Source organism: Pteronotus mesoamericanus, unplaced genomic scaffold (genome assembly GCF_021234165.1).
Source record: "Pteronotus mesoamericanus isolate MK-2021 breed Mesoamerican mustached bat unplaced genomic scaffold, CSHL_Meso_final scaffold_636, whole genome shotgun sequence".
NCBI lineage: Eukaryota > Metazoa > Chordata > Mammalia > Chiroptera > Mormoopidae > Pteronotus > Pteronotus mesoamericanus.
This window is the reverse complement of record NW_026555324.1, coordinates 2,177,377-2,197,761: the sequence shown is the minus strand read 5'-3', so window position 1 is coordinate 2,197,761 and position 20,385 is coordinate 2,177,377. Positions and strand designations below refer to the sequence as shown.

At 50.0% G+C, this 20,385-nt stretch overlaps 2 protein-coding genes and 1 pseudogene across 2 annotated transcripts; 1 reads left to right on the top strand and 2 right to left on the bottom strand.

Moving 5' to 3' along the window:
- Nucleotides 1-748: 748 nt before the first annotated feature.
- Nucleotides 749-5,947, top strand: ANGPTL6 (angiopoietin like 6). Its single transcript, XM_054562056.1, has 6 exons — nt 749-988; nt 2,839-3,421; nt 4,067-4,241; nt 4,754-4,941; nt 5,021-5,291; nt 5,757-5,947. The coding sequence occupies exons 2-6, from the start codon at nt 2,846-2,848 to the stop codon at nt 5,945-5,947; spliced, it is 1,401 nt and encodes a 466-aa protein (XP_054418031.1). The 5' UTR covers nt 749-988; nt 2,839-2,845.
- SHFL (shiftless antiviral inhibitor of ribosomal frameshifting) lies at nt 5,358-10,504 on the bottom strand. Its single transcript, XM_054562057.1, has 8 exons — nt 10,370-10,504; nt 9,775-9,898; nt 9,543-9,592; nt 8,112-8,150; nt 7,823-7,972; nt 7,270-7,373; nt 6,963-7,117; nt 5,358-6,444 (listed from the first exon to the last, which is right to left on the bottom strand). Exons 1-8 carry the CDS (start codon nt 10,388-10,390, stop codon nt 6,218-6,220), a joined length of 870 nt encoding a protein of 289 aa, XP_054418032.1. The 5' UTR covers nt 10,391-10,504; the 3' UTR covers nt 5,358-6,217.
- A 5,836-nt stretch (nt 10,505-16,340) lies between these two features.
- LOC129061482 (translationally-controlled tumor protein-like) lies at nt 16,341-19,688 on the bottom strand (annotated as a pseudogene).
- Between the last annotated feature and the right edge of the window lie 697 nt (nt 19,689-20,385).

Below are 20,385 nucleotides of genomic sequence, written 5' to 3'. Positions count from 1 at the left end.
GGTGTGTATGTGTCTGACACACAGATACAGACACACAGCCCACAGATATTTTCCTTTAAGGCGTGATATATATGTCTGTGTGACCATATTTTGAAACACAACTGCTGCCTGAATCTGAGTTGTGTTTCCAGTTGTGTCTTTGGCCAAAGGGATCTGTGTGTGCACATTCCAGGCAAACACACACACACACACACACACACACACACACACACACACAGAGGTTCCATCTGTCTATCTTTGCTGCTTTGTGCAGCAATTTGAATGTGTTATTGGGTGTCTGTGTGTCTTTGTGCTGCATTGTTATGTGCACATGGGTGTGTGTGACTGTCGCAGTATATACATATGCAAGTTTTGGACATGCTACCTGAGCCAAATCCCACTGTGGACTCTTTCGGGCTGTGGAACCATGACCAAGTCACTCACCCTCTCTGAGGTTCAGTTTTCCCTGCTGCATAATGAGGCTACACACAGAAGCCAGCCCAGGTTGCAAGGATTAAATGAGACAAAAGATGTAAAGAGCTTAGAGTCGTGTCTGACATACAGCAGGTGCCACTGCTGATGTTGGCTGTTGTCCTTTTCTCTTTGTGTGCATATGTCTGCGTCTGACGCTGGATCTCCCTGGCTTCCTGGGGCCTGCAGCCTCCCACGCTCTGTGCTTTGCTATGGGGGGAATGTCCAGGGCACTGACCTGTGTTATCAGGCTCTGGTGGCCTGGGCAGGGAGGTCTGGCAATTTGGCCTCAGTTTTCATGTGGGAAAGGCTAAATATTTACAATTGGAGCTCCTGGGCTCAGCATCACAGCTCTAGTCCCAGGCTCCGGGGGTTCAGTGGGGTGAGAGGGTTACCAAGTCTCCTGCCTCCTGCTCTCCTACCGGCTCTTCCCTTCCCCAGCTCAGAGGCCCCCGCTGGACTGGACCCTTGGCTTCTCCCCTGATTTCTGTACCTGCTACGTGCCTCCTCGCTGGATTCAGGATCTTGGTTGTGAGAGGTGAGAGGGCAGAGGGTGAGGGGGCAGGTGGAGGCTGATTCTGTCTGTTGGGCCTCTGCTTGGCTGGCTGCTTTCCCAGGCCTCTTCCTCATCTCAGACTGAGATCCCAGTAGGCAGTGGATGTTACACACTCTAGCTCCAGGGGATGTAGTCCACTTCTGTTGTGGGGGGTCTGGTGTCTTCAGGGCACAGGGACAAGGAGAGGACCCTCGTCTGCCCTTGGGATCCCCTGTTTGATGTGTGAGTTCAGTCATAAATGTGCCTTTTCCCAGCTCAGAACCCCTCCTGGCTCCCACATGAGCCAGAGTAAAACCCAAGTCCTCCTTGAGACACTCAGGGTCCTGTATACTTTGCCCCTCACCTTCCTACCCTTACCTCCTTTCACTCACTGTTCCAGTCTCACAGGCCTCTCTATTCCTTGGGCTCATCAAGCAAGCTCCCACCTCAGGGCTTTTGTACTTCCTATTCCCTCTACCTGAGTGTCCTTCCCCTTCTGTTTTCCTTTGGGTCGTCACTCAAGTGTCATCTTCCCTTTATTTAGAGACCTGACACCTCTATTTAAAATGCCCCTCCCAGCCCAGGATTCCTACTTCTTTCCCTGCTGGAGGTTTCTCCTAAGCACTTATTGCCCTCTGACCTATCCGCCATCCATTTTCCCAACCAGGATATCAATTTCACGAGAGCAGGGATCTTGTCTGTTGGTCATGACTGTCCTCATCGCCCGGAACAGCTCCTGGCACACAATAGGCACTCAAGGAGTGTTTGTTGAATGTGTGAAAGAGGCAATGTGTGTGATGATAAAGACCACGGGACCCGTGCTGTGTGGCCACCAGGATGTGTGGGTTGGGACATAGTGGAACTTGGTACAGATGGGGGTGATGTGTGGACACATGAGAAGTGTTTTGAGTGTCGGCAAGTGCATATGGGAGGTATGTGTGTCCTCAGAGAGCCTGTGAACCCCAGGTATGAAGGCAATGGGAGCCCGTGTGGGGACCCTACAGGGTTGGGTATAGGTGGCCACGAGTACACACCCTTGAGTGAGGACACTTGGAGGTCACCTGTGTTAAGCTGGGTAACACCTGGGGCACACGGCAGACCTGTGGCACGTGTGTGTTGGCAGATTTATGTGGCACAAGGCACTGTTCTGATCTGAGGACGTGGGACATGGCCTGTCCACTACTAGACCCGGTTAGTGAGACTTGCCCCTCAACCCCTCCCACCCGTTTCTGCTTGGGCTCCAGCCTCCCGAGGGGTGTGTGTGTGTGTGTGTGTGTGTGTGTGTGTGTTAAATACATCAGCATGATCTAGCTACATGCTGCACATCTCGTTCTCCTGCAAGGGCTTCTCTTCTCCCCCAGACATTCCCATGGCTTCCTCCTTCACCCCTTTCAGGTCTTTAGTCAAACATCACTTTCTCCAGGTTTTCCTCTCCTCTCACATTACTCCTGCATAGATCCCCGTGTCTCTCCTAGCACCATCTAAAACATTTTATTAATCTCATACTTTATTTTGTTCTTCGCCCACCAAGGCAGGGATTTTGTTTTGTCTCTGACCGTATTCCCAGCGCCTAGAAATGAGGCCGGCACACAGTAGGCGCTCAATGAAGGCTTGTTGAATGAATTCTGTCCCACAGGATGCTGGGACTCAGAGGAGCGGCCTGGGCGGGATCCCACTGGGCTGGCTCCAGGCTAGGGCCGGGGGAGATACAGAGGTGGGCGTGTGTGGACCTGGAGCCAGGGAGGTGTAAACACTTGCATTGGGCCTAGCCGGGTTTGGCCCGGCCGGAGAGTCGGAGGTCTAGTCTGGGTTCCCGGACCCTCCTCTCCTTCCCGTTCGTTCTCTGCCGGCAGATCCGCCATGTGGGCATCCGGGCTGCACATGCTGCCGCTGCTGCTTCTGCTGGGCGTTTCTTGGGCGCGGGCGGGCGCCCCGCGCTGCACCTACACCTTCGTACTACCCCACCAGAAGTTCACAGGCGCCGTGTGTTGGAGCGGCCCGACGGCGGTGCGCCCGGCGCCGGAAGCCGTGAACGCCAGCGAGGTGGCGGCGCTGCGCGTGCGTGTGGGCCGCCACGAGGAGGTGCTGCGAGAACTTCAGCGGCTAGCAGCGGCTGACGGCGCAGTGGCGGGCGAGGTGCGCGCGCTGCGCAAGGAGAGCCGCAGCCTCAGCACCCGCCTAGGCCAGCTGCGTACGCAGCTGCAGCACGAGGCGGGCCCGGGGGCGGGGCCCGGCCCGAAGGCGGAGCCCGCCACCGCGCTGGAACTGCTCGGGGAGCGCGTGCTCAACGCGTCGGCCGAGGCACAGCGCGCAGCCCTCCGCTTTCATCAGCTGGATGTCAAGTTCCGCGAGCTGGCGCAGCTAGTTAGCCGGCAGAGTAGCCTTATTGCCCGTCTGGAGCGCCTGTGCCCGGGCGGCGCGGGCGGGCAACAGCAGGTAACCTCCGTGGTACCCCTAGAGTGGCCACCTGTGCGCATTGTCTGTCAGATGGGCCTCCTGCAACCCCACGGTGTCTTATCTGAAAAGTTCCAAAACCCAGATTCCTGCCTCTCCTATAATTTATTTGGGTCAAAACTCAACGGTGGCTACTTAAAATCTTTAGTTACCCACGTCATATGAACATTCTTAGAATCTGTAATCAAGCATGTTATGTGGATAGAGACCAAAGACCCATGTTATGGAAATGTTAATGTAACATACGATATAGACCCTGCATTACAGTTTCTAACTTCTGTCATATTATTCCGAATTCTGGCACTGTTGCTCTGGGACATTAATCCTACTTTACAGGGTTGTTGGGGACATTAAGTAAGTTAATACTCATTGTTGGAGCCACTCTTATCAGTATTCTAACTTTAAAGAAAAGGAGTTTGAGGCATAGATTGGTTAAATTGTGCACACCAGAGTAGGAATTTAGGCTCAGCTCTGTCTGCTCTTGACCACTAGGTTTGGGCTTTTGGGGAGGATCGATCCATGCACCTGCCTGATCTCTTGCCCGTTTGGGTGCTGAGAGGTTTAGCAGCCCAGAGTGGCCTGGGCTGAGGGTTAATGCAATCACATCTGATTCTATTGGTCACCCAGGTCCTGCCACCGCCCCTGGTGCCTGTGGTTCCAGTCAGTCTTGTGGGTGGCACCAATGCCGCCAGCAGGCTAGACCCAGCCCCAGAGTCCCAGCAAGACCAGACCCTGAGACAGCACAGGCCCTTGGCCTCTCCCATGGCTGCAGGGCACCCTGCTGTCCCTACTAAGCCAACGGGTAAGATGAGGGCAGGGCTGTTGGGGGGTGTGAGGAGCCAGGGAACTTCTGGTGTAGCATGAGCAGAGGGAAATTGGAGTCAGGATTTTAATGACATATGCCTCTCATGGTGAGAGGACTGGAGGAAATAATACCTTTTAGTCTGGTGATAGAACAAGGGACTATGGCTCTTACCAAGAAATTTTTACTGATATGAAAATAGGAGAGGAGGTACTTTTATTTTGGTGAGGGATCAAATTTAAGATTGCTACTTTGGTGAGAATTTGAGCTGGTTTTTTGAGTGTCATGTTCAGGGCTTTTATTCTGGTGAGATGTCAGAACCAGGGTGTAAGAACTCCAGGATCCCCATGTGCTGTAGTGAGAGGAGCGACTTACAAGAAGTCTCTACTGGGGTACTTAGCAGGGCTGTTATTCTGGGGAGGGGAACCAGTGCAAATTGGGACTCTCACTCTAATAAGGGTTTGATCGGTCCAGGTTCTAAGGCCATGCTTACCCCATATGTCTGTCTACAGGCCCATGGCAAGATTGTGCAGAGGCTCACCAGGCAGGCCATGGGCAGAGTGGAGTGTATGAGCTGCGACTGGGCCGGCATACAGTGTCAGCCTGGTGTGACCAACAGCTGGAGGGTGGAGGCTGGACGGTGATTCAGAGGCGGCAAGATGGCTCAGTTAACTTCTTCACTACCTGGCAGCACTACAAGGTGTGTGTACGTAAGTAGGGGCAGGGCTGGGGAGAAAAGGGGACCTGCCTCTAACTCTTGGACTTTCCTGCCCTGCCAGGTGGGCTTTGGGCAGCCTGATGGGGAATACTGGCTAGGCCTTGAACCTATACATCAGCTGACCAGCCGTGGGGACCATGAGCTACTGGTGCTCCTGGAGGATTGGGGGGGCCGTGGTGCCCGTGCCCACTATGACGGTTTCTCCCTGGAGCCTGAGAGGGACCACTACCGCCTACGGCTTGGCCAGTACCATGGAGATGCTGGAGACTCTCTTTCCTGGCACAGTGACAAGCCTTTCAGCACTGTGGATAGGGACCGAGACTCCTATTCTGGTAAAGAGCCAGATGGGGAGGTGGGGCTTCTAGGGAGAGAATGGGAAAGGGTGTGTAAAATTTCTCTCTGGTAAGGATCAGGGAATACAGAACAGATAGGACTTTTATTCTGGTGAGGGGCTGGGGAGCTCAGATTCATTCTCTAATGAGGCATTAAGTCAGGATTCTTCTTCTGGTAGGGAGTATGGGGGACTCTATGAGAGCTAGGACTCTATTCTAGAAAGGAAGTAAATATTCCACCCCCACACCCTGTAAAAGAATGAGAGGTAGAGATCATGGGTTGCAGAAAGGGTGGGAAAAGTGTGACTTTTACTTTGGTAAGGGGATAGGGAAGGAGTTAAGAATTAAGGCCATTACTTTGAAGAAGTGGAGGGCCAGGGGATGCCTGGCTAAAGCCTTGCACTAGTGAGGTACTGGTAGATGCTTTTATTCTGGTAAGAGGACATGGACTCTCTCTCCCCTCAGGTAACTGTGCCCTGTACCATCGGGGAGGCTGGTGGTACCATGCCTGTGCGCACTCCAACCTCAATGGTGTGTGGCACCGTGGTGGACACTACCGCAACCGCTACCAGGATGGTGTCTATTGGGCTGAGTTTCGTGGCGGGGCTTACTCTCTCAAGAAGGCTGCCATGCTGATCCGGCCCCTGAGGCTGTGATCATCTGTCCATCTGACCCCCAGGTTGCAGGGGATGGCTGTCAGCAGGAGCCCACGTTGTCCTGGCCACACCTCCTTCATGGTTCAGTGTGAGCCATGTTGCACAGACCTTCCCATTGGATCTGCTCCCCAGGACCCAGGAATCCCTCTGCCAACATCTCCGACCCAGGTGGCTCCCCAAGGGCACGTAGATCTCAGTTTGAGCTCATATTTTATAACAACACAAAATATCTACACACTGTGTCTGGTTTGCATCTGCACCTGGCAGGGGTCACTCCCCGTGCCCGCCCTCCTCCTCCTCTTCTTCTTCCTCCTCTTCTTCCTTCAGGTCCTCCAGGATGAGGTTGTCCAGGTGTTCTAGGAGGCCCCCCTGGCTCAGGCAGGTAGCCACAGTGGAGCCACTGCTGATGTGGGGGTTGCTGGGGTGCAGGACTTTGGGCAGGTGGTTTTGCTTCCGGCTCTTGGGGTGTGCACAGGATGTCCCAGGCACGTGGGGCTCTGGGAAGGGAGGGGTTCTGAGGTCTGGGGACTTGAGGTCACATGAGACTCTGGGGGCAAGGGGTCTGGGGCCATTGGGGATCTGGGGAGGAGAGAGGCTGAGGCCACAGGCTCAGAGCTACAGGAAATTCGGAGTTGAAAGTCACAGGTGTCAAAGCCACAGGAGACCCAGGGACCTGGGCATCACCTGAGACTCCAGGAGGCAAAAGAGGAACCAAGAATACAGAGACAACAGAGGCCGAGGCCACAGGACACTGGGGTATGGGCCACTGGGGGAAAATTACAGAGCCTCATGGCAAGACCATGGAAGGTGGCTGATGCTGCGGGAGGTAGTGTTGAAGGCCCTGGAGAAGGGGGTGGGGCACAGAAGACATGGAAGAGGGGCTGACGCTACGGGGAGTGGCCACAGGGACTGAGACCTTGGTACTTAAGAATCCAGAGGTTGCTGTCTCAGGAGTTAAGGCCAAATAGACTGCCCTGAGTAGGGGGAGGCCACGGGACACACGCCAGACCCTTACCTCGCCGGTTGTAGCAGTCAGCAGCTGAGCAGGAGTGGGTGTGGGTGCTGCGGTGCCCCGTGTCCCGGTCCCAGCGCGGAGGGAGGATCCGTGTCGGATACACGGGAAAGCCACAGCCATAGCAAGGGGACCGAGACCCCATCTGTGCCCAGCCCCTGGGGTCAAGCAGGGCCAAGAGGATTCAAAGGTGAGGGTGAGGTTGGGCTGCGGTGGGGTGGGGCTGGGGCGGGGCGGGGCGGGGCAGGGCAGGGCGGGGCGGGGCAGGGCAGGGCAGGGCAGGGCGGGGCAGGGCTGAATGTTGCCTCACCGAAAGTTGTGCCGGCACTTTGGACAGTGGAACTCAGCCACGCCCCACATCTTGTCACTTGGCACTGGCTCATAGCGCTTCCGGCATTTCCTACACCGCGACACCTGCAGGTGTGAAAAAGGGAACAGGCTCCCTGTCAGAGGGGAGCTCTGGTAGCTTGATATTGGCTACAGTGGGAATATTTACACCATGGAAATTGGTAAACACTACAAATCTGGTTTCCTCCTATGCTGCAAGAGCTGGTTCTTAAGCATGTACCAGAAGCACACCAATGGTCGCTGGGTCTGAAGTCAGATTTTGGGTTGTGGTTTCAGGGTCAGGTTTCATTTCTGTGGTAGCTGTCAGACTGTGGAGTCAGAGGTCAAGGTCTGGCATAAGGGTTGAGCTCAAGTTAAAGGTCAGAAGTCCAGCCCAAGGTTGGGAGTTGGGTTCTGAGATGGAGGTTGAGCTCTCACGATGTTCTTAAATCAGAGCTTCAGACACTGAAGGTGGGGGTTGGGAGTGGAGTTTAGGACAGAGTCAGGAGAGTTGAGGTTAGGGATTGGGTTATCACCTCCTTCCGCTGAGGCACGCGGCGCCACCAGACATGGTCACAGGAGGAGCAGGCGAACTGCCGGTCCACAGCGGGGATGAGGTCTTCCTGGGCACGTTGGAACATGCGCAGGTTGGCTTCCGTCAGCGGCAGGAGGGAGGTTGCCACTGCCTGTGGAATCGGGTAGGCGGGCAGTGTGGTCACACCTCCTCCACCAACATAAACACGTCAGCTCTACTCTGACAGACATACCTCTCCCCCATGGATGGCCTCCCTGTTCCACCTCCCCATTCCCATATCGTGGACTCACCTGGATGTCCTGGTCCTGCTTCATGTCCTCTGGTGGGTCCTGGGTGGAGACACCATGGGCAGAGGCTGAGGTTTCAGCTCAGGCCTCTTTTCACCTTATCTTTTGGGGGAGGGTCTTGGCCCCATGTAAGAGTAGAGTGTTCCTAACTCACAAGGAGCTGAAGGAGCAGCACTCACTCTCTGAGAGCCAGGTGCATGACTTCAGTTATCCTCACAGCAGTCCTGAGAGGTGGGCACACTCATTATCCCCATTGCTCAGGTGGGGAAACTGAGGCCCAGAGCTGGAGGAGGGCTTGCCTGAGATCACCGTCGGTGACTGTGGTGAAGCAGGTCTTGACCTCATGCTTCCATCCTGCTTGCAAATGTCACATTCTTGTCGGCACCGAAACAGGTTGCCTCTTTGAGGTCATGCTGCTTTAGGCTACCTGTTCTAGCTCTGGGTTCAGATAAAAGCAAGTTTGTCCCCCTCTTCCCTTCCCCCTATTACTGCCAGCTGTGGGAACATGGCCAAGTCACACCCCCCACCCTGGGGTTCCTAATGAGGGGCATCTCAGAGCCCAGGCTCTGACTCTGTGTGGCTGGGGTTCAAGTTCCAGTGGCCTCCTGCATGCTGCGTAATCCTGGCCAGTGGCTTCATCACTCTGTGTGTTGGTTTCCTCATCCGTAACACACGGTGATAAATAGTAGGACCTGTTTCATGGGGCCACTGTGGCAATGAAATGAGTCAACAGGTAAAATTCCTGGAGTCCTGCTGCAACGGAAGTGCTCAATCAATGCAACTCTTCGCTATTACTTTTTCATACTCTTTATAGATGTAAATGTAAATGTATAAATGTAAAGAGTATAATACATATTTTATTATACTCTTTAACAACTCAATGCCGGGCCTTCGAAGCAGGCAGAATCCACAGTGCATCAGCCACCAAAGCCATCCAAAGGGCGAAGTGGCCATGATGTTCCTGTGTCTCAAAGCCTTTCCATCTATCCATTCATTCATCCAGCACTTGAGCTTCCCTGCCCCTCTCTTTTCTCCATCTTCTGCTCATCCCAGACTGTGTTCCTTTGCTTACACCATTCCCCCTTCCAGAAGACCGTTTCTGACCCCACCATTCCCAGGGATCACTCTTCTCCAGCGAGTTGGCAACACATCTAGGAAGCTTTCTCTGACCTCCAGGGCTCCTCTATGATGACATTAATCCTGGCTCGTTTCACTGGTTAGTTTCATATCTCTCTCCCCCCACTTAATACCATCAGCATGTAAGGAATGCCTACTGTTTGCAAGCTCCCTGGCTGCGAAGTAAGTAAATGTGGTTGGACCATGAGTTGTGGACTGGCAGTGCACTGAGGGGGCTCACTATGGATGGATGGGCTGGGTTCCCTCTGTTCTCCCTCCCCGGTTACCTTGCCCTTTGAGGAGGGAGGGGCAGTTTACCTGGGCATCCAGGTCATTACTCAGTTCCTGTCCGTCTTTCTGCTTTACCCCTAGTAGGGAGAGCAAGTGTAAGTGTAAGTGAAGGGCCCTTGAAGGATCTTGCGGGAATTTCAGAGCCCCAGTACAGACCAAGAGAAGATCTCAATGCCTTTTCCTACCTTCCCCACCGACCACGTGCCCCTCGCGCAGAACCCCCACGGGACCCAGAACTCCAGCCCGCTGGCCCGCTCACCATACACGATGGAGCGGCCCACTCCCGTGTGGTCGCTGCCAAATTTCCTCATCAGAGTCCCCGCCTTCTTGGAGGAGACCTTCCCATGAAACTTCTCCCGGAGGCGCCTGACACTCTTCTCCAGCTGGGGAGGGAGGGGACAGGTGGGCTCCGAGGGGATAAGAAGAAGAGCGATTGCCCCTCCCCCATTTCTAAGCATTCCCCTCCCGGCCTGAACTTGACCCTAGGTTTTGGCCTCAGTACCTCCCATCTCCATCCCTCCAAGGCATTTCCTGGAAAAAGCCAAAGTCCCCACCGGGCATTGGGGGAGGGTGTGGATCGGGGCGAGCGTCCCGGGCTCAGGAGGAGGCCGGCCAGGTAACCCCTGGCCTCTGACCCTTGACACTGCAGCCCCTGCTTTTCCTGGAGGAGGCCGCATTTCGCGCAGAGGGAGGTGACAGTCACTCTCCTTTCTGAGGCGGGGGTGGGGGCGGACAAGCGCCAGCCAGGGAAACGTCTGGGCTTCGGATGGAGTACCCAGGAACTGCGAAGCCCCCTTCACGGCCCCACCTCCTCCCCGGCGTCTCCCTCAGGCCCCGTCATAGTCATCTCCTACCTCCACACCTTCCTGAGACATGGTGGCGGCTGCGCAGGTACCCGCGAGGGTCCGCACTGCGCGCTCGGCGCCCCCCGTACTTGGGCGCGCCCGGCGGTCCAGCAGCGCGCAGGGCAGGAGGCGGGGCTTCGGGCCGGCTCCGCCCTTCCTTCCCGGCCCCCTCTTTCACTTTCGTTGGGTGGGTGGGGGGCTGTGCGCTGGCTCCGCCCTGGCCCCGCCTCTGCTCTTGCACCCCAAACCCAGGAGAGCTCTTGGGGTCTGCACCCTGCGGTGGAGCGCGCAGACCTTGGGTGAGGGTGGCGGCGCGGCCTCTGCAGTCGGTCACATGTCCCCACGCTGCGCGGGGTCCGCGTCTTCACGTCCCTAGTGGGGGCGGGGCTGCATCGGAAGGCCGCGGCGAGTCTCCGCGCCGCCGCCCCACCAAGCTAGCGCTCCCCTAGTTCCCCGCCCTCTCCCCTCCCCCAGGAATCAGGCACTAATTAGGACCTAGGCGCCTACCTATATGAGTCTATTACCTGGCCAGATTCCCTCGCGGGACCTCAGTGTACCCCTCTGTAAAATGGGGATCATAAGAGTAAACTACACCCTGGGTGTGCGTGTGGGTTTGTATGTTTGCATGGATATGTGCCCGAATTCGAGACGCGGGGTAGAACGCTCAGTAGCGCCTGACAAGCAAACTAGTAGGCGAGCTAGTCATTGGGCCACCTAATACTGTCGGTCCGAAGGGACTGGCATTGAGGTTTGGGGGAGGTGCTTGTAAAAATACAGCAAGACAATTTTAACCCAGTCAGCGCTGGGGGGCTGGAGGGCTCTGGCCCAGCCTATAGGCAGCAGGGATGGCTTCTTGGAGGAGGGGACAACTTGAAGTTTGAGGTTTTAGCTAGTTGAGAAAAAGAGCGGGGAAGGAGGAACAGCTGGTGCAAAGACCCCGGAATCAAGAGAGAGCCTGGCGCTGTAGGCCAGGCTTCTCACCCTCCTACTGCTGGCTCTTTGGGTTCCTTGTGCTGTGCATTGTAAGGCATCCAGCAGCATCCCTGCCGCCCACCCTCTGGGTGCGCGCGGCTCTCCTCCGCTAGTGGTCGACCACTGAAAATGTCTCCAGACGTTGCCGGACGTCCTCTGGGAGGCAAAACCGTATTAGGATGAATGACGCTAAAATTTGTTTCCGATTTTACACCCCATCAGTAAAAATGTTGAAGGTCCACCCCCAGATGGATATTTATTTATAAAGGACATACAAATACGGTTATACCAATAGATTCTGTAGATTATTTTATAATATATTTATTACATAAATACATTCTTTAGCAAACAAAAAAAAATTAAAAAATAAGTGTTCTAATGTTTTCTGTTTGATTCCCAAAGCTTTGTTTGTGGGTGCGGAGACTATCAGTGAATGTAACTGCTCATGGTTCTTTGTGGCTGAATGGTGGAATTTCATGCAGGGATGGGGGCCTGTAGGCTGCACAGAGGAGCTGGGATTTTGTCTCGAGGGAAGTGGGGAGATATGGAGGGGCTTCCACATTATAGTCGCCAATTACTACTTACCCAATGGGGGGGAGGGTCACAACTATGTCCCATCCCCTGGCCAGGGTGGGCACGGAGTGGGCAGGAAACAAATGGGAGACTAGTCCAGCTATGACAAGAATCCGGACTGCTAGATTCTCATACCAGTGGCCACCATATTGAGCGTTTACTCTGTGCCAGGCACTGCTCCAGGTACTGTGGATAGAGCATCGAACGAAACTAGGATCCCTGCCCTCAGAGAGCTGGTATTCATATCTGTAAAATAGGAGCTAGAATGAAACATGACCCGAGGTAGGGAGGTTGGAAAAGGGGCATGAGAGGAGGCAATGGGAACATCTGAGGGGAGACCTGAAGGAGGCGGGGCAAGACAGTTCCAGGCAGAGCCAACAGCAAGTGCAAAGGGCCCCGAAGTAGGAGCATGGGGCTGTTAGCAGTTGTAGTAGTTCTCTGTTGCTGCAAAGCAGATTATCCCCAAATTTATTTGTGGGTCAGGAATCCAGGAGCTGCTTTGCTCGGCTTTCCGGCTCAGGCTCTCTTACAGGGTTGCAATCAAGATATCTGTGGAGGTGGCAGTCACCTGAGGGTCTGATGGGGGCTGGATGATCTGCTTCCCAGGTGGCTCACTCACACGGCTGGCAGGTGGGTGCTGGCTGGTGGAATGCCTCAATTTCTCCCTGCTTGAGACGCCTGAGTATACTCCCATCTTGGGAGCAGGCTTCCCCAGAGCAACTGATCCAAGAGAAGGAAAGCCAGGTGGAAGTTGTATCTTCTTATGATCTAGCCTAGGAAGTCACATTGTATCCCTTCTGCTTCCTTCTGAATTTGAAATTGAAGATCCAGCCCATAATCAGGGGCGGGAGAGAGAATAAAGACCCTGCTCTTTCTCCTCCCACGCTCCCATCTCCCTCTGGAGCCTCTCAGTAGCTGTATCAGAAGGCAAGGAAGGCAGGGAGGCGGCCATGCTGTCACCCTCTCAGGGCACAGAGTCGGGGGAGGGAGGGGGAGAGTTGATGTGGAAGGACAAACAGAATATCTAACCAGAGTATTGAGTGCTAGCATTGTACATTAACAGAAAAGCAAACATTCTCCGTGATCACATGGGGGCGCTGCCTACCCACCTACAGTTCTGTTGAAGATTTTTGGGGCCCTCCTGGCCAGGCTAGATGTGGCTGACTTGTGCAGTAGTGTGAGCATTACTGCATTTTACCCTTTGTCGTTATAAAAAGGCGTGAAAAGGGAGAAAGTGCATGTGCTGATAACAGTGATAAGAAGTGTAGCCTCTGACAATTTAGTATACTTGAGTCAAATTGGAGCTCATTTGATCCATTCATTAACCTGACAGACATGCATCAGGTGCTTATGATGGAGCAGACATGGTGCTGGGCGGCATTTCTGCCCTTCCAGAGTCATGGTCTTAATGAAGCAGATGATATTGCAGACAATTATTTAATGATACTCATGGTGTATTACCCCTCCCCCATCCCAATGGAGAGAACCACAGGAAAGGATAACATATGGAAAGCTGACCTGGGAAGGGTGGGCAGGGAGAGCTTCACTGGGGAGGTGCCTCTTGAACTGAATCCTAACACTTTCTGAAACACTGTGCCAAGTGTTTCAAACTATGTATCTCATTTGATCCTCATAGCAACCCTATGAAGCTGGTAGTATTATTATAAATTGGAAAACAGGGGTTTTTTTGTTTGTTTTTTTTTTCCCGGGTGTGGTTTTGTTTTTCTGATTGCAAGAATCTGCCCATGGGGTGAATAGGAGTTACCCAGGGGAGGAGGTTCAGGGCAGAGGGAGCAGCGTGCACAAAGGTCCTGAGGTGGGAGAGGGCTTGGTCCATTGCAGGAAGTGGAAGGTCAGTGTGGCTGGGGCTTAGTGAGAAGACGGGAGAGTGGAGGGAAGTGAAGTTTGTGCCAAAAGCAGCAAATCTCAGCTGGGCCCTTGGAGGTTTAAGCTGGTGACCATATGTTTAATTAGAGGAAGTGGGCACAATTGAAGCATGTGTGTGCTTTTTACAATCTAGTCAAATTTCCCCTCAGTTTAACTAAATGAAGACATTTGGAAATGCCCAGAATTGGAGACATGGGGAAATGAGAAATCTCGAAACTGTTGGGAAAGGCATCCCTTGTTAGAATCTTTGGAGAGGGCAACTTAGCAAGGCCTACTGAAGTATTAAACATGCTGAATTAACCGTTTCTTTCATTTCCTGTATTCTGATACTTGGACATCCAGGGCCTTGCTGATGCTGGGTGCACCGTCCCTGCCTGGCCACACAAAAACCATCTGTGGGCATTTCTGTATGAGCGTCTCCTTTACTTTCATACCACCTTTACTTGCCACATTGCATATTTCTCTAGAAATTGAATTGTGTTTTGGCAACAAACAAAATCCATCACTTCTGTAACTGGAACCAAAATATGCACAGTAAGATAAATTCAATCTTTTAAGATCGATTTTAGAGAGAGAGGAAGAGAGACAGAGAGAGATATGGATGTGAGAGAAAAATAGCAATTGGTTGCCTCCCATATGCGCCCTGACCAGGGATTGAACCCACAGCCTAGGCATGTCCCCAGACCAGGAACAAACCCACAACCTTTTGGTGTATAGAACGATGCTCCAACCAGCTGAGCCACCAGTCAGGGCAATCCAATTGTTTTTTTAAACAGCATGTGTGAAACCCTGGAAATACATCTTTGGCAATGACACTTAACTGGTAATAAGGAATCTGGGATTTCATAATTTATGCAGTCCTCAGTAAATAGAGTGTCTTTGACAACACAGAAATTTCTTGTTTGCGTTTTGCGAAATCAACTTCAAACACACTTCCAGGTATGCGTTATGTGCAGAAGTTGAGTAACTTGTCTGGGGCTCTGCTCAAATGAATGCGGTGAGTGGAGAAATCACGGTGGCAAAAATACCTTGAGTGCATCCAGGGCTTGCTGGGTGCTGGGCACTCTGTGGGGTGTCCTTTGGGCTTGAGCCTATCAAGTCATTCCTAAGCCTTCTTTCTTAGGTTCCACTGTCCCTTTTGCAGGTGAAGAGCCTGAATTTCAGAGCGATTAAGCAAACCATGCAGGATACCCTGCTTATAAGTGAACTCAGGCCAGCTGATGGCAATGTTCCTTCAAGCTGAAATTTTATTTTAAATATTTTATTTATTTATTTTAGAGAGATGGGAAGAGAGGGAGAAAGAGAGAAACATCAATGTGTGAGAGAAACATCGATCAGTTGCCTCTTGCACACCCCCTAGTGGGGATCTGGCCTGCAACCCAGGCACATGCTCTGACCGGGAATCAAACCCGTGATCTTTTGGTTCTCAGGCCAGCACTCAATCCACCAAAACACACCGGCCAGGGCTACAATCTCTCTTTAATGGCAGCTCTAGAGATCACAATGTACACACTGAAGTTTTCGTGGTCTACTTGGAATTAATATTTTACTACTTCAAAGGGAATGCAAAACCACTGTTGAGTTCCCTCTTCCTTCCCTTTTTATGTTGGAGTTGTCACATGTGTAACATCTACGTACACTGAAAATGTCATCGATGAGTCATTGTTTTAATTTTTGGTTTCAGCCATCAAATATTTCATTTTATTTTTAAAAAGATATTATTTATTTATTTTTAGATAGAGGGGAAGGGAGAGACAGAGAGAGAGATACATCGCTGTGCGAGAGAAACATCAATTGGCTGCAGTTCACTTGACCCCCACCAGGGACCTGGCCTGTAACCCACGAATGTGCTCTGACTGGGAATTGAACTGGTGACCTTTTCAGATTGCAGGCTGGCACTCAACCCACTGAGCCATATCAACCAGGGCTGCCATCAAATATTTTAAAGGACTTAACAGGAGAGAAATAGTCTATTATATTTAACCAGAAATTTATCATTTCTCTTGGTCTTTGTTTCTAAAGTTTTAACTTTCTTTTTGGTATTATTTTCCTTCCATTTGAAGAACTTCCTTTATCTATTTTTTTAGAGCAGGCTTGCTGGCAACAAATTTTCTTGGTTATTCCTTGAGAATGTCTTTATTTAACCTTCATTCCTGAAAGATATTTTCACTGTGTATAGAATTTTGACAGTTCTTTTCTTTCAGATCTTGAAAAATATTGTTCCACTGCCTTCCATCCCGCATGTTTTCTGATGAGAAATCTGCCGTCATTGAAATCATTCTTTGTGTGCAGTGGAAACCTTGGCTGGTTTCAGCAGTTTTCCTTTTTGTGTTTAGTTTTCAACAGATGAGTTTAAATGCATTTTATTTTTAGACAACCTCCACAACATGTTTTTCTTAAAAACAATTCCTCCACTCCAAATATATCAAAGTTGAGATAAATGAAGAATTTAAGAAACCATCAGTTCCATTTGTCCTAGTTGTGGTGTGTGGATGAAAAGCAGCAGCCAGTTATGATGACAGGTGATAGATCCAAATTGCCAAATTTCTTAACATTTTTCCATTTCTAAACCACCCTTAAAGAAAATCACATATGGGGTCACACCATCCTCATGGTAGTCCAGCAGGGCAACCATGACGTCTGGATTCATGTTTTCACCACTAAAGAACAGATAGTTTTTGAAATTAGCAAGGATATGCTTGATTTGTTCTGTAGCCCTTGTCATAAAAGACTTTACTCTTTCTGGTCTCAGTTCTTCAATTTTCCCTTTGATTGATTTCATATCACCTTTGATGTATTTCCTGTAGGCTTCTTTTGTGAAGCTATTTTCCTGCCAGTGATGGTTCAGGACAATATCGACATAAGTGATTCCTGCATATTTGGTACCTTTGCCCTGGGCATGGAGGCATTTCCACCAATGAGCGAGTCATAGTGTTGCCCTCTGTTCTACCTCCAGGCACAGTCCATCTCCGATCTCCTGGATCTTGTAGGTGAAGAACCTATTGTGGCTGATGAGGTCCTGTAGATGATCATGAAGGTGGCTGGAAGGAGACAACGGTGGCACTGGCTTAGCAGAAGTCCAGAGCTCAGAGGGAGCACAGTGCAGCCCAAGCTGCTGGCAGGGGCAGCCATCAGAAAAGCTTCAGCAGTTTGACTATGATGTGTCCAGGCATAGATTTCTTTGAGTTTATTCTGCTTGGGGTTTGCTGAACTTCTTGAATCTGCAGATTTGTGTCTTTTTGTCATTTGGGGGAGTTTGCAGCCATTATTTCTTTTTTTTTTTTTTAAGAAAGATTTTATTCATTTATTTGTAGAGAGAGGGAAGGGAGGGAGAAATAGAGGGAGAGAGAAATCAGTGTGTGGTTGCCTCTCATGTAACCCTCACCGGGGACCTGGCCTGCAACCCAGGCATGTGTCCTGACTGGGAATCGAACCAGTGACTGTTTGGTTTGCAGGCCAATGCTCAATCCACTTAGCCATAGTAGCCAGGGCTCAGCCATTATTCCTTGAAATATTTTTTCTGCATTACACTTTTTTCCTCTTGTCTTTCTGGGACTCTGATGACAGGAATGTTGGACATTTTAGTCTCACATTCTGTTGAGATTGGGTTCTTTCTTTTTTCTTAAATAAGTTAATATTTATTCCATTTTCTCTCACCCCCCTTCACTTGACTCGAGAAGCTGAATTTTCTGCGTCAGATTATTGCAATGTTTGACCTGAACTTATAAAAGAAACAAAATGAATATAATGTCATTAAAAAATAAAAACCTTAATCTCTGGTGGAGTAGAAATATAAACTGCCAGTTACTATGAAGATCTAATTTAATAATATACACGAAAGTTTACATTTACCCTCTAGGAGCCAACTGAAAGGACTGCCAGTGCCCAAATGGGAATGACTTCAGCAAGAGAATCAAGTAGTGTTGGATTATACACCAAAGTATAAAGTAAATATCCATGAGTCCTTACTGATATAAATAAAGAATTAAATAAAATAATAAATGAGGGAGAAGAGGCTAATCTTCCATGCAGAAGAGTTTCAAATAATTCATGTAGATACTCCATCCCGTTAGAATGGACTGCACAGATAGACTTCTTTCCAAAGGGTGCGTTACGGAAAAGGAAGCAGGGATGGCAACTTTATAGCAGAGAAACCTGACAAACACTACTTCAGTCAGTTGATTATACATGACAACATCAGTTGTCATAATGTTGATCATAAATGCCTTTGCTATAATATGATGGAAGGGGCACTTTATTTCTGTGATAGTCCTCTCCCAAACCTGTGACCCCATATGTCTAATCATGAGAAAATGTCAGATAAATTCCAGTAAGGGACATCCTACAATATTCCTGAACAGTATTTCTCAAAACTGTCAGGGACATCAAAACAAGGAGAAGACAGAAATTGTCACAGCCACGAGGAGCCTAAGGAGACATGACAATTAAATATAATCTTGTATCCTGGATGAGATCTTGGAAAAGGACATTAGGTGATAACTGTGGATTTCAGATAATAATAATGTATCAGTGTTGGTTTATTAAGCATAACAAATGTATTATAATAATGTGAGATGTTAATAATAAAGGAACCACAACCACAGAGATCGTTTGCCTCTCATATGCACCCTGGCCAGGACTGAACCTGTAACACAGGCATGTGTTCCAACTGGGAACTGAACTAGCGACCTTTCCCTTTGTGGGACCATGCCCAGCCAACTGAGCCACACTGGTCAGGGCCAAAGAGAGACTCTTAAAAGCAGCAAGAGCAAAGCAGTTAGTTACCAACAAGGGAGCTCCCATAAGACTTTCAGCTGACTTCTCAACATAAACTTTGCTGGCCATGAGGGATTGGCAAGAAATACTCGATGAAAAGTAAGGACCTAAAATAAAGATTACTCTAGTGAGCAGAGCTATTATATAGAATCAAAGGACAGGCAAAGAGATTTCCAGACGAAGAAAAACTAAAGGAGTTCATCCCCACCAAACCCGTATTAGGTGAGATGTTAAAGGGTTTTTTTAAGAAGAAAAAAAAAAGATTAAAAACATGAAAAATAAGATGGCAATAAATACATATCAACAATTAAATCTAAAAAAAAATAAATGAACAAGCAGAACAGAAACAGACTCATAAATAGAAGAGTTTGATGGTTGCCAGATGGGTGGGGGTTGGGGAGTTGGGTGAAAAAGATGAAAAGATTAAGAAGTAGCAATTGGTAGTTACAAACGAGTCACAGGAATGTAAAATGCACCATAAGGAATATAGACAATAATATTCTAGTAACTACATATGGTGTCAGATGGGCAGGAGATTTATCGGAATGATCACTTAGTAAGTTATATAATGTCTAATCACTGGGGTATACACGTGAAACTAATATGATATTTTATGCCAACTGTAACTGAAAAGTAAAAAAATTAAAAAAATAATGGGGGAAATTTTCAGGGGCATATGAGGGTTCTTTGTACTATCTTCTCAATTTTTCTGTAAATCTAAAACTGATATATAAATAAGGCCTATTTAAAAAGTGTCCCCCTCTTTTGCCATTGAGGGACATCTGTACATAGTGGTGAGTGCAGAGACTCTGCAGCCAGCTTGCTTGGGTTCAGATCCCCAGCTCTGTCACTCACTGTCTGAGGTTGGCAGCCTCCAAGGTGGCCTCAATGATCCCTGCCTCCTGGTAGTCATGCCCTGTGTAGCCCTGTCTACACTGAATAGTGCTGGCTTGTGTGACCAGTGGAATATTTTGGAGATGATCTTGTGCGATGTATGAAGCTAGGTCATAAAAAGACATTTTGGCTTCCTCATCGCTCTTCCTCTTGGATCACTTGCTCTGGGGAAAGCCAGCTGCCATACTGTGACGACACTCAAGCTCCCTTGTGGAGAGGTCCACATGGCGAGGAGCTGAGTCCTCCCCCTAACCACCACCAACCTGCCAGCCATGTGAGTGAGCTACCATGGAGGGGGCTCCTTTAGCCCCAGGCAGGTCTTCAGATGACAGCAGCCTCAGCTGACCTCTTGATTGTCACCTCATGAGAGATTCCCTGAGACCAAATCATGCAGCTAAGATGCTCCCTGGGGATTCCCAACACACAGAAACTGTGAACGATAATAAATATTTATTGCTTTAAACCTCTAAGTTTTAGGGCAATTTGCTTGATAGCAATAGATAACTAATGTGGTAACTCAGAGGTAGGCATTCTTCCCCCTCACCCCATAAAGCCCAGGTAATAAATATTCTTTATTTTCAGGTTGCATATAGTCATAGTCTTTGTTGCACATTCTTCTCCTTCTTCTTTTTAACCCTTTAAAAATGTGAAAAACAGCCCTGGCTGATGTGGTTCAGTGGATTGAGCGCTGGCATGCGAACCAAAGGGTCACCAGTTCAATTCCCAGTCAGGGCACAAGCCTGGGTTGTGGGCCAGGACCCCAGTAGGGAGTGCTTGAAAGGCAACCACACAGTGATGTTTCTCGCCCTCTATTTCTCCATCCCTTTCCCTCTCTACAAATAAATAAATACAATCTTAAAAAAATAAAAATGTAAAAAACATTCTTTGCTTGAGGGCTGTACAAAAACAGGTCAAGAGCCTAC